This window comes from Dromaius novaehollandiae, chromosome 5 (genome assembly GCF_036370855.1).
Source record: "Dromaius novaehollandiae isolate bDroNov1 chromosome 5, bDroNov1.hap1, whole genome shotgun sequence".
Classification (NCBI taxonomy): Eukaryota; Metazoa; Chordata; class Aves; order Casuariiformes; family Dromaiidae; genus Dromaius; species Dromaius novaehollandiae.
The window spans coordinates 4,235,547-4,250,194 of record NC_088102.1 but is presented as its reverse complement, the minus strand read 5'-3'; the positions used below and the strand labels follow the sequence as shown (position 1 = coordinate 4,250,194).

The following is a 14,648-nucleotide window of genomic DNA, read 5'->3' as shown; positions in this document are numbered from 1 at the left end:
CACCGCAAAAAGCAAAGCAGCCCTTCCAGGTCACTGCCCCGTGGTCGGTGGAGGGTTTCCGGCTGGTGGCCTCTGCCCAGGGCAGACAAGCCGCTTCCTCATCCAGCAGCTGTGATTTAAGCCTGGAAGTGCTGCTACACCACCTCCCCGCTGTGGTTTCTGCCCATCTGCCGTTACAGGCCGGCAGCGAAAGTACCTGCCGTACCATCGCGGACGGCTCTCCTCGCTGAGGACAAGCTCGCTGCCTCTCCGTGCGAGGTTTGCCTCGTCTCGGAGACCAAGGGAGAAATATCACGTCCCTAAAGCAACGGATGCTTTCAGAGCAGAAGCCAGGGAGATATTTCTGCCGAGCAGCGCCGGGCTGCTTAAACGCAGCCTGGGAGCACCCCGGGGACTTGTGCTTTGACCATTAAAGGCCCTCGCTGCTTAGAGAAACAAACATTTCTATTTTTTTTTAGGAGTTTTTATTTCAGCCACAAACCGGCAACTTCTGCAGCTGAGGCAGATGCGGGCGAACCACAGCGAAACCTGAGGAGGTGGTGGCTGCTCTCGGCTACGGAGGTGGGGACCCAAATGACACGGAGCTCGGCAGCCTGACTAAGAGCGTCTGGGCTGCATGCGACCGGCCCGGAAACCCCGGGACCTTTGATCTCGTGTCTTCCTTGCGCGAGCTCGGCTCATGGAGCTGTCGACAGGATCCTGCCCCTACCCAATAAAAGAGGTTTGCAGGAGAGGCCGGAGCGTTTGCAGTCGGCCGTGCCCAGCTAGGAATTGCAGCTTTTATGGCTTTTTCAAAGCCAGATGCTTGACATGAGTTTGACACTGTTTAGTCTCTTGTTTTTAAAGACTAAAAATCGCTTTGGGAGCTGCACCAGAACTGGCAAATCGGCGACTTTTCCCCTGGGACAGCAAAGCTTAGCTGGCTGCGGATGTTTCTACATTTCAGGGAAATCCGTTTGGAAAGGGAAAATAAAAAAAGGGGAAAAAAAGCCGTTGTGCATGTGAAAGCCGTAGGATTCCCAGGGCCCTCCTAACCCGCGTCCGCGCCGAGCTTTCGAGTGGGGACCGGGGAGACCTGTCCCCTCCGAGCACCTCGCAGCGCCCGGCTGCGGCACGGCCCCGTGCTCACGGCGCGAGGGGACGAGCCCAGAGCCGAGCCCGTTCTGCCGGGGGCTTTCGAGGCCCTGAATTCAAGCTGATGAGGTTCGGGGTGTGCGCAAAATAGCGGCCTTTCTGCCCTGCTCTGGAGCTGCTATCGGAGGCCAGCGCTTGCTCTCGGTCACTGGTGCCCAAAAAGGGACCGTGGGAATCCGGGCAGCGTTGGGACGGGGGGGCCCGGGGGGGTCACGTTAGCCCCAAACTGCCTGGAAGCAGAAGCGGCTACAAAGAAGCCAAAAGCATCTTTGCTTTTCCAAGGCGAGTGCCGGCAATATCTAGAAGCTCATTTCTGGTCCCTTAGGTCACCTCCTCGCCTTATTACTTTAATCTGGTTTAACAGTTTTGCACGGGGCATCGGCTCTCGTGCCGTCCCCGCCGGCTGCATGACAGGAGGCGAAGGCTGCCCTCCTCTTCCTCCCCACCCCGGCGCAGCGGCGCAGCTGTATTTCCAGGTGAAAGGAGAGCGGTGGAGCCCGGCCTGGCCGTGTCCCTTCGGCTCGGGAGCTTCCAGCTCGGTTTCACCGCGTGGAGATAAAACCTCGCCCAGGAAGGCCGGGAGCCAGCCGGGACGCCCCGGCAGAGCGCGGCAGAGCAGAGCAGATGCCAGCAAAACTGAAGAGCCGCATTAATTTGGCTATCGCAATGGCTCTTCCGCTCCTCTCCACTCCTCCTTTCTCTCTTTCCCTTTCCTTCTTCCTCCCTTTTTTCTTTTTTCTTTCTCTTTTTCTTTTTCCCCTTTCTTTCTTTCCTCTTCTTTCTCTCTTTCTCTTTCTTTTTCTTTCCTCTTCTTCCTTTGTTTCTCTTTCTTCCTTTCCTCTTTCTTTTGCTCTTTCTTACCTTCCTTCCTTCATTTCTTTCTTTTTCTTTTTCTTTCTTTTTCTTTTTCTCTTTCTTTCCTTCCTTCATTCCTTTCTTTCTCTCCCTTTCTTTCTTTCACTTTCTTTCTTTCTCTTTCTTTCTTTCCTCTCTTTCTTTCTCTTTTTCTTTCCTTCCTTCCTTCTTTTCTTTCTTTTTCTTTTTTCTCTCTTTTTCTCTTTTTCTTTATTTCTTTCTCTTTCTTTCCTTCCTTCCTTCATTTCTTTCTCTCCCTTTCTCTCTTTCTTTCTCTCTCTTTCTTTCCTTCCTTTTTCTTTTTTCTTTTTCTTTCTTTTTCTTTCTCTTTTTCTCTTTCTTTCTTTCTCTTTCTTTTTCTTTCTTTCTCTTTCTTTCCTTCCTTCCTTCATTTCTTTCTTTCTCTCCCTTTCTCTCTTTCTTTCTTTCTTCTCTCTCCTTCCTTCCTTCCTGCCTCATCTCTCTCTCCCTCTGGCTCCCTTTCTCTTTCCCTCCCTCTTTCTTTCCCAATCACAGGCCGGGCGAAGGTGGCAGCTGAACCCTGCCGAACCCAGAGCACCGGGAGCCGGGAGGCATCCGAGCCGCTCTGCTGCAATGCCGAGCCGAGCTGCACCATTCCCGGCGGGATGGACGCTCCGAGGCTGCGTCCCGGCCCTGCGCTTCCCAGCGGCAGCCGGAGAGTGCCCAGAAAAACAGGCAGCCGGCAATTAGCGGTCAGCAGCCGAGCCAGCGGCCCCCGCGCTGCCGCACAGGCTGCCGGCAGCTCCGGCGCCCGGACCCCTCGCCTCCCCCCAGCCCGGGGGCTTTTCCCCCCACCCCATCCTTCACCCGCGAGGAGCCCACCCCTCCGCCTCGCACGTGTCCCCAAAGCGAGTGTCCTCCAGGGAGCAGCACCCCGTTCCCGAGCCCTGCATCCCATTCCCAAGCCCCGCATCCCATCCCCGAGCCCCGTCCCCTGGTTTCTCCAAGCCCCGCATCCCGTTCCCAAGCCCCGCATCCTGTTCCCAAGCCCCGTCCCCTGCCTTCTCTGAGCCCGCATCCCATTCCCAAGCCCCGCATCCCATTCCCGAGCCCCGTCCCCTGCCTTCTCTGAGCCCTGCATCCCATTCCCAAGCCCCGCATCCCGTTCCCGAGCCCTGCATCCCATCCCAGAACCCCATCCCCTGGTTTCTCCGAGCCCCGCATCCCGTTCCCAAGCCCCGCATCCCGTTCCCGAGCCCCCCGTTTGCAGAGCTTGAGCAAGAGCATCCCGGACCCGCCGCCTGCCCACACGCGTCGCCGCGGCCAGTAAACTTCCTGTGCCTCTTGGCTGCCTGACAGCAGTGACATAAATGCTGGCTTTTTTTAGGGCTTTTTTTCTTTTTTTTGGCTTCGGTTTGATCACAGGTAGGAACTTCGCCCAGCCTTTCCCTGGCTTCGGGGTACGTAATCTCAGGGCCACGCGAGCACCCAGGCTGCAGAGAAGAGGAGGCTCCTTTGTGGGATGACGTTTATTGTAAGAGTTTTTCCCCGTCGGCTACAGAAACGGAAAAGCTCCAAATCCGCGCGCGAGCCCTCCGGCAGCTCCCAGCGTCGGGATCGGGCGGCAGAGCCGAAACCTCCGGCTCCCCGGCACGACCAACGCGGGCGCAGGAGGCCCCGGCGCTGCTGGAGGCCAGCGGCCGCCCGGCAGCCGGGCTCGGAGGAGCGAGCGGTGGGCGAAGCACGTCCCGGCCCGCGACCCCCCCCGAGAGGCAGTAGTGTTAAAGCAGCCCCCCCCCTTCCCATTTCATCTCCCACCTCCGTACCGCTGAGCGTGTCCTTTGCTGGGCACCTGCCTAGTGTCCGGGTACCTGTCGGCTTCTCCGGCGCCGTCCCAGCCTTTGCCTGGCTCTGCACGGCGTGGTGCCCGCGCGGCCGCGGCCCGGCAGCACCCGGGCGCCTTTCTCGGCCTCCAAGCAGCGTCTCGCGGACGCCCCTCGGCGCTGCGCGGCCTCCCCGACGTCTCCTGCAGATGCCACCGCATCTATCGCCCGCAGACGGCGAGCTGCAGCGCCGGTTTCGCCTTGGCCGCGGCCGGGCTCCGCTGGCCCCCCCGGCTGGGAAGGGCCGGCCGGCAGCGCAGCGCCGAGCGCAGCAGCCGCAGGAAGGGCGGGCGCAGGATGGCGAAGACCCAGGGGTCGACGATGGAGTTGACGGACAGGAACCGCAGCGCGAGGAGGTCCCAGTCGTGGTCGTCTCCGGTCGCCCGGCCGAGGTTGTTCACGTAGGCGCGGATCTGCGAAGCGCAGACGTTTCCGAGGCGGCTTCCCTGCCACCCGCTTCCCGCCACCGCCCCCGGCCCCCCGGCCGGCTCCGCGCCGGGCTTCCCGGCAGGGTGACGGTGCTGCAACCGCGGCGCGGGGTCGGCCTTGCCTCCTCCTCTTCCTCACCTCGCCGCGCTGCTTCGGCCCCCGCAGCTTCCCCGGTGCCGGGGGAGCACCGTTCCCACGCTCCGGGCTGACGGCCCGCGGCTGCTCCCAGCGGTCCCCCGTCTCCGCGCCGGGGCGTTGGCGGAGGAGCGGACGTCCGCGCCCGTCTCCCGCTCCATCCTCCCCCCTCGGCACGCGGATCTGGGATAACTCGGGCAGGGATGCTCCCTCCCCGCCGCAGGAGGGAAACGGGGGTGCTGGGGGGGGGGGGAGCCCCGCGCGGGGGAGAGGCATTCGCACTCACCGTGAACGGCAGGGAGCAGACGACGAAGGTGATGGTGATGATGGAGAGCAGCAGGAGGTGGTCGATCTCCTCGGCCATGGAGAGCACGCGGCGGCCGCAGCCCCCGGCCGCCCGGGGCTGCTCCGGCGTCGCCAGCCGGCGGGTCCTCCGTCCCCGGCGGCGCATGCGCGCCAGGTTGGCGATGACGCTGAGGTTGCAGAGCAGCACGGCGAGGATGAGGAGCAGCAGCAGGCTGGCGTAGAGCAGCGAGAAGGCGACGTCCATCCCGGAGCCCTCCCTGCCGCCGGGCTGCCGCGCGTCGCCCGAGTGCATCCGGATGAAGCACCAGGTGCCGGGGCAGTACTGCACGTAGTGCCCGAAGCCCGCCAGCGGCAAGGAGCAGAAGGCGGCGGAGAAGGCGTAGACGGCCGGCAGGGCCACCGAGCCGGCGCGGGGGCCGAGGAAGCGCTCGTAGAAATAGGGCCGCCCCAGGGCCAGGCACCGCTCCAGCGCCATGGCGAAGAGGATGAGCATGGTGGCGAGGCCGAAGAAGCTCATGGCGAAGCCGAAGTAGAGGCAGACGCGGCCGCCGCGGGCCAGGGCGGTGAGGGTGCGGTTGCGGTGGTAGGAGGCCAGCACCACGGGGCTGACGGCGCAGGTGCCCAGCAGGTCGGTGAGCACCAGGGCGAGCAGCAGGACGTGGAAGAGGGCGGGCGGGCGGGCGCGGGGCCCGCGGCGGCCGCGCAGCAGCAGCGCCAGCGCCAGCAAGTTGCCCAGGAGGCCGGCGGAGAACATGAGGGCGCTGACGCGGGGGCTGGCGCCGGGAGGCAGAGCCTCGCCGCGCTCGCACAGCCCCCGGCCCGAGCCGTTCATGCCGCCGCCGCCGCCGCCCGACTGCGCCGCCCCGACGCCGCCGCCGCCGCCGCCGCTCCCGCCCCGCCCCGCGCCGCGCCGCCCCCCCGGCCGCCCCGCCGCTCCGCCCGCCGGCTGCTGCGAGCGGGCAGCTCCGGGGCTGCCCGGGTCCCAGGGTGCACGGCGAGCCCCGGGTCGGTCTGGGTCCCCCGGTGCACGGTGAGCCCCGGGCCGGTCGGTGTCCCCGGTGCACGGCGAGCCCCGGGGATGGTTTGGGTCCCCCGGTGCACGGCGAGCCCCGGGGTCGGTCGGTGTCCCCCGGTGCACGGCGAGCCCCGGGCCGGTGTGGGAGCCCCGGCGCACGGTGAGTCCCAGGGCTGGTCAGGTCCCCGGTGCACGGCGAGCCCCGGGGCTGGTGGATGTCCCAGGGTGCACAGCGAGCCCTGGGGTTGGTCTGGGTCCCCCGGTGCACGGCGAGGCCCGGGGTCGGTCGGTGTCCCCCGGTGCACGGCGAGCCCTGGGACCAGTCACTGTCCCTGGGTGCACGGTGAGCCCCAGGGCCGATCTGGGCTCCCCGGTGCACAGAGAGCCCCGGGGCTGATTGCTGCCCCCGGGCACACACCGAGCCCCGCTGCCACCTGGGCTGCCTGGGTGGGGGCAGGCTGCGGGGGGAGCCAGCAAGTGTCCGGGTCCCCCATGGCCTTGGTGGCACTCAGGGCCACCCAGCTGCTGCGAGCATGGGGCTGGGCACCAGTGCCCGGTGCTGCCGGGGGGGGGAGAAAACCCCGCGCCACGGCCCCCAGTGCTGCCCCACGGGGACACGGCCGGGGGACTGTCACCAGCCCGGTTTTGCTGCCGTTTTAAAATCTCCCTCTTGCAAGAGGAACCTCGCGGAGGAAGTGTGCCATGGTTAGCGACAGCACCTCCGCTTCCGACGGGCGCCTCTGCGCCTCGCTCGGGTCTCCCCGCCCGCAGCAGCTCCTTCCGCGCGGGAGACGGCGCGGGGGCACCGGGAGCCCGGCCCCACGGCCGTGCGGTGGCTGGGATGGAGAGCGAGGAGGTCTAGGCAGCTCCCGGGCCAGCCCCACGCGCAGCGGGGCACGGAGAACCGGGGGCCTCCCGTGGCCCCGTCCATCGGAGCAGCTTGGAGGCCCTTCCCGAGCGGAAGGCGTCCCGGAGGGCGGCTGCTCCAGGCCTTCCCGCCTGCCCCTCCCTGCCAGGGATTCGCATCACAGGACGGGGCTTTTGGCACGTGCTGGAGCTCGTTTTCCTGGCAGCTAATGGAGCCTTAAATACCCACCCGGGGCTTGAGGCTTCTCAAGCAGCGGTGCCTCTGATGGGATATTTCTACAATAATCGGAAAATTACTGGGCTTTTCGTCCTCCCTCCCGCGCTCGGAGGCAGAACGTGCCAGTTGTACGCCCCGTCCGCTGCTGGTTGGGAAGCGCTTGTTATGTCCGGGTGCCTCGTCTCTAACGAGGACCATATGTCCTCCCAGGGGTCGCGGCCGTTGTTTTCCCTCCGAGAAGATTTCCAGAGTTCATTCCACCCGGAGGAAAACCTCTGGGCTTGCAGAGAAGCTGCATGCGTTTCGCAGAAACCCTAGCGCTGAGTGGGCTCAACCTCCACGGACAACATCTACGGGTGGGAGAGCACCAAGAGCTCCATCCCCGGTGGGGTTGGAGGGACGGGCTGGACACCACGGGCAGGGGTGGGGTGGAGGACGTCAGCCCTCCCGCCCACGGAAGGATGGGCCACATTGCTGGATTTCCACCTTTTCAAACCAAAAACCCATCCGACATTTCCTTAGCAAACCCGGAGGTGGTTTTTCTTCCACCGCTTTCCCAGCGCCACCGCCGACCTCGCGCGCCGGTGCTGCGACCAACCTCTCGCCGCTCGGAAAAGCAGCTCTCGACACCCGCGGGGCAGGAAGGCAGGCGGATGCCTGTGCTCGCAGTCACCCGCCAGCACCTGGGCGGACGCGTTAAAACAACGCCGTTCCCCGGCTCGTCCCGTCTCCCGGCGGTGCCGCCGAAACCTGCTCCGGCACGCTGCTCCCACCGCGGGAACGGCTCAAGAATGCCAGAAGGAAAAAAAAAGGAAGAAGAAAAAAAAAAAGGCCGCTTCGAGAATTAAATATTTTTCTGCAAAACGAGCCCGTGTTTTTGCAATAGCTGCAACCAACCCGGACGCCGCCGGGATTTATTGATTCGGTTGGTCGGTTTTTGCCCCCAGGGCGGCAGCGGGAAGGCGCTCGGGGCTTCGTCCCCGCTCCCGCGGCCCCCAGCTCGGCGGGCGGCCCGAGGGGACGGCGACCCCCCCGCCGCCACCGCCGGCCCTGCCCGGGGACGTGCTGCCATCTCTGGAGAGCACGGCGCTACGGCAGGAGCTCTCCGGCCCATCCGAGCGGCCCCGCCGTGCCCGCTCCTGGCATTTTCCACCTTCGGAAATGAAATCCGCTTGACGCCGAGGGCCAAACGGCGCGCGGGCCGGCAGGAGCGCGACCGGCGAGGGAGAGCGGGGGAGAAATGCTTGCGACCGTCCCCCCCCGGACGCTAAGCAGATGGAGACCTCGCTTAACGTGATTTTCCGGCCTAAGCAGCCGCTCGCGGCAGATATCGAATTAGCCCCAGTTAACGCGCGCGGCGGAGGGGAAACGGCGCTTCCATTAAAAGAAAATGTCTCGCTTGCGTGCTTGCAACGTCCGCCCCGGCGCCGGAGCCCGGGGGTCCGCAGGGCGGGCGGCTGCGCCCGCGCCGGCCCCCGCGGGGGGATTCACGGCGGCCAGGCGCCGCGGTGGGGCTCCCGACCGCTTTTATTCAACCGGGGCCGAAGGCTTCTCCGTCCGCGGCCCCGCGGCCGGGCTCTTCCCGGCCTCTCCGAGCGCCGCTGCCCGCGGATCCTCGGCGCTGCCCCCCGGGTGCCGGGGCGCTCGCCTTCGCCTTGGCCGTCCTCGGGGCCCTGCGAGACCCCCGGCGCTACGGGAAGACGAGCTGCGGCGCGGGCGCCCCGCGCCAGCCGGGGGGTCCGAAGCGGCCGCCGCCGTCGCCGCCGTCCCCGTCCCCGGCGGCGGAGCCCTTGAGGGCGGCTCGGCGGGAGCTCAGCCTGCGGCAGAGGCGGCGCACGAAGAGGCGGAAGACGGAGGTGCGGAAGATGATGAAGACCCAGGGGTCCACGATGGAGTTGACGGAGAGGAAGCGCAGGGCGCTGAGGTCCGCCGTCTCGTTGAAGTCGGCGGCGAAGGCGCCCATGTAGGCCCGGACCTGCCCCAAAAACGAGACGCCATGAAGTAAAGACGGGGAATAAGGGGGGTCTCCGGTGCCGCTCGGGGCGGCTCGGCCCCGCCGAGGTCCTCTCGGGGTCCGGGGCGGCTCTGCCCGCGGGGCACCGCTGCGGGATCCGGCCGCGGGAAAGCGGGTGCTGGGGCGGGGACAAGGGGTCTGCTGTCCCCGGGGGGGTCCCAGCCCCTGCCCCCCCCCCCCAGCGGGACCCCGGCCTCTGGGGGAAGGAGGGGGGGCGATGGGGGGTGCGGGGAAGGTGGTGGTGGGTTCGAAGGGAGCTGGATCTCCCGGTGCCCCCGCGATGGGCTGGGGGTGATGGGGGGGGGACGTTATTCCAGGGGGGTTAAAGCAACTAAGCGACCCCCAGGATGGGGGGGGGGGTGATGGGGGGTGAATTCAGAGGGGGTTAAAGCAAGGGACTGGCCTCCCCCCACCACTGCGGGATGCGGTGGGATGGGGGGGGCTATTCAAAGAAGGCTAAAGCACTGAACCGACCTCCTGGGATTGGGGGGGGGGCTATTTAAAGGGGGCCCCGGGTGGGGGTGATGGCGGGGTTATTCCCAGGGGGTTAAAGCAAAGGACCAGCCTCCCCAACCGACCCCTCTGGGATGGGCCGGGGGGGCGGGGGGGCTGCTCAAAGGGGTTGACGCAGGGAGCCGACCCCGGGGGGGCGGGGGGGGGGGTTTGAAGGCGGCCCAAGGGATGCGCCGACCCTGGGGGCAGTGGGGTGGTGCTGACGGGGGGGGCTATCCCAGGGGGTGCAAGCAATGGACCGACCTCCCCCGACCCCCCCGGAGCGGGGGGGAGGTATTTAAAAGGGTCCAGAGCAGCGAACTGACCCCTGCTGCAGAGGGTGCTGCGGGGGGGGGGGGGGTTATTCCAAGGGGGCTAAAACCACAAGCCACCTCCCCACGACGGGGTGGTGGTGCTGGGGGGGCTCCCGGGGGGCTAAAGCAGTGGAGGGACCTCCCCCCACCCCACTGGCAGGAAGGGGGGGGCTATTAAAAGGGGGGCTAACGAAGCGAGCCGGGGGGGTACCCCCGACCCCACGGGGGGGGGCTATTTAAGGGGGCCTAAAGAAGCGAGCAGGGGGTACCCCTGACCCCATGGGGAAATGGGGGTTATTTAAGGGGGGCTAAAGAAGCGAGCGGGGGGTACCCCAACCCCACGGGTGGAAGGGGGGCTATTTAAGGGGGGGCTAAAGAAGCGAGCCGGGGGGTTACCCCCGACCCCACGGGGGGGGCTATTTAAGGGGTGCTAAAGAAGCGAGCCGGGGGGTACCCCGACCCCACGGGTGGAAGGGGGGCTATTTAAAGGGGGGCTAAAGAAGCGAGCCGGGGGGGGTTACCCCCGACCCCACGGCGGGGGGGGCTATTCAAGCGAGGGCAAAGAAGCGAGCCGGGTGGAAACCCCTGCCCCAAGAGGGGGGCTATTTAAAGGGGGGCCAAAGAAGCGAACCGGGGGGGGTTACCCCCGACCCCACGGCGGGGGCTATTTAAAGGGGGAGTAAAGAAGCGAGCCGGGGGGTACCCCAACCCCACGGGGGGAAGGGGGGCTATTAAAGGGCCGCTAAAGAAGCGATCCGGGGGGGTTACCCCCGACCCCACGTGGGGGGGGCTATTTAAGGCACGCTAAAGAAGGGAGCCGGGGGGTACCCCAGCCCCACGGGGGGAAGGGGGGCTATTTAAAGGGGCGCTAAAGAAGCGATCCGGGGGGGTTACCCCCGACCCCACGGGGGGGGCTCTTTAAGGGGCGCTAAAGAAACGAGCCGGGGGGTACCCCAGCCCCACGGGGGGAAGGGGGGCTGTTTAAGGGGGGGCTAAAGAAATGAGCCGGGGGGTACCCCAGCCCCACGGCGGGGGGGGGCTATTCAAGCGAGGGCAAAGAAGCGAGCCGGGGGGGAACCCCTGCCCCAAGAAGGGGGGCTATTTAAAGGGGGGCCAAAGAAGCGAACCGGGGGGGGTTACCCCCGACCCCACGGGGGGGGCTATTTAAAGGGGGAGTAAAGAAGCGAGCCGGGGGGTACCCTGACCCCACGGGGGGAAGGGGGGCTATTTAAAGGGGCGCTAAAGAAGCGATCCGGGGGGGTTACCCCCGACCCCACGGGGGGGGCTCTTTAAGGGGCGCTAAAGAAACGAGCCGGGGGGTACCCCAGCCCCACGGGGGGAAGGGGGGCTGTTTAAGGGGGGGCTAAAGAAGCGAGCCGGGGGGGAAACCCCCTGCCCCATGGGGGGGGCTATTCAAGCGAGGGCAAAGAAGCGAGCCGGGGGGGAACCCCTGCCCCAAGAGGGGGGCTATTTAAAGGGGGGCCAAAGAAGCGAACCGGGGGGGGTTACCCCCGACCCCACGTGGGGGGCTATTTAAAGGGGGGCCAAAGAAGCGAGCCGGGGGGTACCCCGACCCCACGGGGGGGGCTATTTAAGGGGGGGCTAAAGAAGGGAGCCGGGGGGTACCCCCGACCCCATGGGGGGGATATTTAAGGGGGGCTAAAGCAGCGGAGGGAGCTCCCCAACCCCACGGGGGGGCTATTTAAAGAGGCGCTAAAGAAGCGAGCCGGGGGGTACCCCCGACCCCACGGGGGGGGGCTCTTTAAGGGGGGGGCCAAAGAAGCGACCCGGGGGGTACCCCGACCCCACGGGGGGAAGGGGGGCTATTTAAAGGGGCGCTAAAGAAGCGAGCCGGGGGGGTACCCCCGACCCCACGGCGGGGGCTATTTAAAGGGGCGCTAAAGAAGCGAGCTGGGGGGTACCCCGACCCCACGGGGGGGGCTATTTAAGGGGGTGCTAAAGAAGCGACCCGGGGGGTACCCCGACCCCACGGGGGGAAGGGGGGCTATTAAAGGGGCGCTAAAGAAGCGAGCCGGGGGGGTACCCCCGACCCCACGGGGGGGATATTTAAGGGGGGCTAAAGCAGCGGAGGGAGCTCCCCCAACCCCACGGGGGGGCTATTTAAAGAGGCGCTAAAGAAGGGAGCCGGGGGGGAACCCCGACCCCATGGGGGGGTTATTTAAGGGGGGCTAAAGCAGCGGAGGGAGCTCCCCCAACCCCACGGGGGGGCTATTTAAAGGGGCGCTAAAGAAGCGAGCCGGGGGGTACCCCCGACCCCACGGCGGGGGCTATTTAAAGGGGCGCTAAAGAAGCAAGCGGGGGGTACCCCCGACCCCACGGGGGGGGGCTCTTTAAGGGGGGGCCAAAGAAGCGACCCGGGGGGTACGCCGACCCCACGGGGGGAAGGGGGGCTATTTAAAGGGGCGCTAAAGAAGCGAGCCGGGGGGGTACCCCCGACCCCACGGCGGGGGGGGGGGGCCATTCCAGGGGGGGCCAAAGCAGCCCGCGGCGGTACTCACGATGAGCGGCAGCGAGCAGACGGTGAAGAGCGAGGTCATGAGCGCCAGCAGCAGCAGGTGGTCGAGCTCCTCCATGCGCGGCGCGGCGGCGGGCGGCCCGCGGCGGGGCTGCCGCCGCGCCATGCCGTACAGGTGCCGCATGCTGCTCACGTTGCAGGCGCCGATGGCCAGCACCAGCAGCCCCAGCAGGCTGGCGTAGAGCACGGGGAAGCCGAGCTGGCGCGTCCCGCCGCCGGCCATGCGGATGAAGCACCAGGTGCCCGGGCAGTACTGCATGGTGGCGCCGAAGCCCAGCAGCGGCAGCGCGCAGAAGAGCGCGCACAGCGCGGCCGCCGCCGGCGCCAGCGCGGCCCCCAGGCGCCTCGTGAGGTGCCGCCGGTAGAAGTAGGGGTGGCCCAGCGACAGCCAGCACTCCAGGGCCATGGCCAGCAGCAGCAGCGTGGGCGCCAGCCCGAAGAAAGCCATGAGGAAGGCGAAGAGCTGGCAGAGCGCGCCCGGCTCGCCCTCGGCCCGCCCGCCGGGCCACAGCTCGCTGAGGCTGCGGTTGTAGGCGTAGGCGGCCAGCACCATGGGGCTCAGCAGGCACTTGCCCAGCAGGTCGGTGACGGCCAGCCCGCTCGCCAGCACGTAGAAGGCGGAGGCCCGCGGCGGGCGGCCGCCGGGCGTCCGCGAGCGCCGCCGGTGCTGCCCCAGCAGCAGCAGCGCCAGCACATTGCCCAGCAGCCCGGCGCCGAAGAGCACCGAGCTGGGCACCACCGACTGCCCGCTCTCGATGGAGCGGCTGCTGCGGCACCGGTACCCCGCGCCCTCCATGCGCCTCCCGCCGGCACCGGCCGCTGGCGGCGACTGGCCCCGCGGCGGGGCGGCCGCGGCCGAGGGGAGGCGAGCGCGGCGCGGGGCGGGGCGGCTCAGCCCGCCCCCCCGGGGCAGGCGCGGGCGGGGCCGGGGCGCCCGGAGCCGCGGGAGCGCGGCGGCTGCCGGGGCGCGTGCGACGTGCGGGCACCGGGGGGGCGTGGGAAGGCGCGGCCCGGAGCCCCGACGGGGCCGCCGCACGGCTCCCGCGGCTCGGGGAGCTGCCGCGCTTCGGCACCTGCCCGAGCTGAAGCGCTGCCCTCGCTGGGGCGGGGCTGAAACGCAGCCGGATGGTCCCTGAATCGGGGCCCGGAGGAGGAGAAACTCGGCCCGCCCAGGGAAAACAAGCTAGACGGTGCTTTCCCAGCGAGCGTGGAGAAAATAAACATGCGGCTTCCTTTAACAGGCCGAGCGCGCTGGCCCGGGGAGCTTTGCCAGCTCCGTTTCGGCGGAGAGCGGCGGAGGCTGCTGCGAGGGCGAGCAGCGCGGCCCCCCCGGCTTGCAGCGCCTGTGTCCGGCTCCGGAAACCTCCTCCCGGGCCGCTACAGCGCGGAGCAGAAGGCAGGCGGGGTGGGATCCTCGTAGCGCTGGTTTTCCCCGGCATTAGGTTGAAGAAAGCGCGTCTGGATGAAGAAACGAGGCTTTTATTGCTGGGAGCGCTGGCAGGGGCGGAAAGGGGCACCTCGCCAGCCCGCCCCGGCGGCCTTGTCTACCCCAGCCCCGGCGGCCTTGTCTGCCCCAGCCCCGGCGGCCTTGTCTACCCCAGCCCCGGCGGCCTTGTCTACCCCAGCCCCGGCCGCACCGCAGCCCCGGGGCCCGGGCGGGTATTCGGGCAGCGGGACGGGAGGACCGTGTCTGTCCCGGGCCCGTGTCTGTCCCGGGCCCGGCAGCTTCCAGCTGTCGTTACCGGCTCGGCCGCGATGGTGCAAACTCCCGGGGACCGGAGCTGGCTGAAGGCTCCGGCCAGGGAGGCGGCGGCGCAGCGCGGCGGGCTGCCGCGGGGGGGCAAAGCCGCCGGCGCGGGGGGACCGGGGTGGGGGACAGACGCAGTGGGTCTCTGGCTGTTCTTCTTGTGCCTTCACCAAATTGCAGCTATTTGGAGGAAAACGATTTGAAAAAGTCCCGCCGATGACGAATCGCTCCTGTTCGTCATGCTCCCGACGTGCCCCCCCCCTCCTCGCTGCTCACACCCCTCGCGGGGGCGAGGGCATAAAAAAATCCCAAACGGAGGAAAAAGCCAAAAACCCGCAAAACCCCCTAAGACAGAAGCCCCTGCGTGCCGGGGCCGGGCCGCTCCGGGCCGCCGCCGCGCTCCCGCTCGGCCCTCCGCCTCCTCCTCCTCCTCTTCCTCCTCCTCCTCCTCCTCCTCGCTTTGGACGTGTTCGCAGCGGCACCCGAATCACCTAATTTAGAGCCGCCCCGCACGGCCCGGCCCCAGGCGGCCCCGCTCGCGCCGCCGCCCGCTGCCGTCCGTCCGTCGGTCTGTCCGTCCGTCGGTCTGTCCGTCCGTCGGTCTGTCCGTCCGTCGGTCTGTCCGTCGGTCGGTCGGTCGGTCCGTCCCGCAGGGCCCCAGGCGGCCGGAGCGCCCCAGGGCTGCGGAGCTCGCTGGGCACCGTCCCCCGTCCCCGGGCTGCGGGGCCTCGCCGGTGCCCAAG

At 67.6% G+C, this 14,648-nt stretch overlaps 2 protein-coding genes and 1 long non-coding RNA gene across 6 annotated transcripts; 1 reads left to right on the top strand and 2 right to left on the bottom strand.

Moving 5' to 3' along the window:
* Positions 1-3,845: 3,845 nt before the first annotated feature.
* On the bottom strand, positions 3,846-5,584 carry PTGER2 (prostaglandin E receptor 2). Its single transcript, XM_026109110.2, has 2 exons — positions 4,684-5,584; positions 3,846-4,246 (listed from the first exon to the last, which is right to left on the bottom strand). Exons 1-2 carry the CDS (start codon positions 5,533-5,535, stop codon positions 3,995-3,997), a joined length of 1,104 nt encoding a protein of 367 aa, XP_025964895.2. The 5' UTR covers positions 5,536-5,584; the 3' UTR covers positions 3,846-3,994.
* A 42-nt stretch (positions 5,585-5,626) lies between these two features.
* Positions 5,627-7,669, top strand: LOC135328430 (uncharacterized). Of its 2 annotated transcripts, none has more exons than XR_010389262.1 (2): positions 5,627-5,805; positions 7,013-7,669. It is a non-coding gene; the product is annotated as an uncharacterized LOC135328430 (long non-coding RNA). The 2 variants fall into 2 exon arrangements; XR_010389263.1 differs by having other exon boundaries at positions 5,627-5,878.
* Positions 7,652-14,468, bottom strand: PTGDR (prostaglandin D2 receptor). Of its 3 annotated transcripts, none has more exons than XM_064511833.1 (3): positions 14,397-14,468; positions 12,142-14,085; positions 7,652-8,777 (listed from the first exon to the last, which is right to left on the bottom strand). In XM_064511833.1, the coding sequence occupies exons 2-3, from the start codon at positions 13,595-13,597 to the stop codon at positions 8,290-8,292; spliced, it is 1,944 nt and encodes a 647-aa protein (XP_064367903.1). In that variant the 5' UTR covers positions 13,598-14,085; positions 14,397-14,468; the 3' UTR covers positions 7,652-8,289. The 3 variants fall into 3 exon arrangements, with proteins under 3 accessions (XP_064367903.1, XP_064367904.1, XP_064367905.1); XM_064511834.1 differs by having other exon boundaries at positions 12,142-13,616; positions 14,397-14,467; XM_064511835.1 differs by lacking the exon at positions 14,397-14,468 and having other exon boundaries at positions 8,359-8,777; positions 12,142-13,031.
* Positions 14,469-14,648: the final 180 nt, after the last annotated feature.

What these genes read in the sequence shown, in the direction of transcription:
- PTGDR (XM_064511833.1), bottom strand. Translation starts at nt 13,597, where the DNA reads ATGCCGGGGAAAACCAGCGCTACGAGGATCCCACCCCGCCTGCCTTCT. An exon ending in TCTGCTCGCTGCCGCTCATC is followed by an intron (nt 8,778 to 12,141) that starts GTGAGTACCGCC and finishes TTTTTGGGGCAG; the next exon opens with GTCCGGGCCTACATGGGCGC.
- PTGER2 (XM_026109110.2), bottom strand. Translation starts at nt 5,535, where the DNA reads ATGAACGGCTCGGGCCGGGGGCTGTGCGAGCGCGGCGAGGCTCTGCCT. An exon ending in TCTGCTCCCTGCCGTTCACG is followed by an intron (nt 4,247 to 4,683) that starts GTGAGTGCGAAT and finishes TGCGCTTCGCAG; the next exon opens with ATCCGCGCCTACGTGAACAA.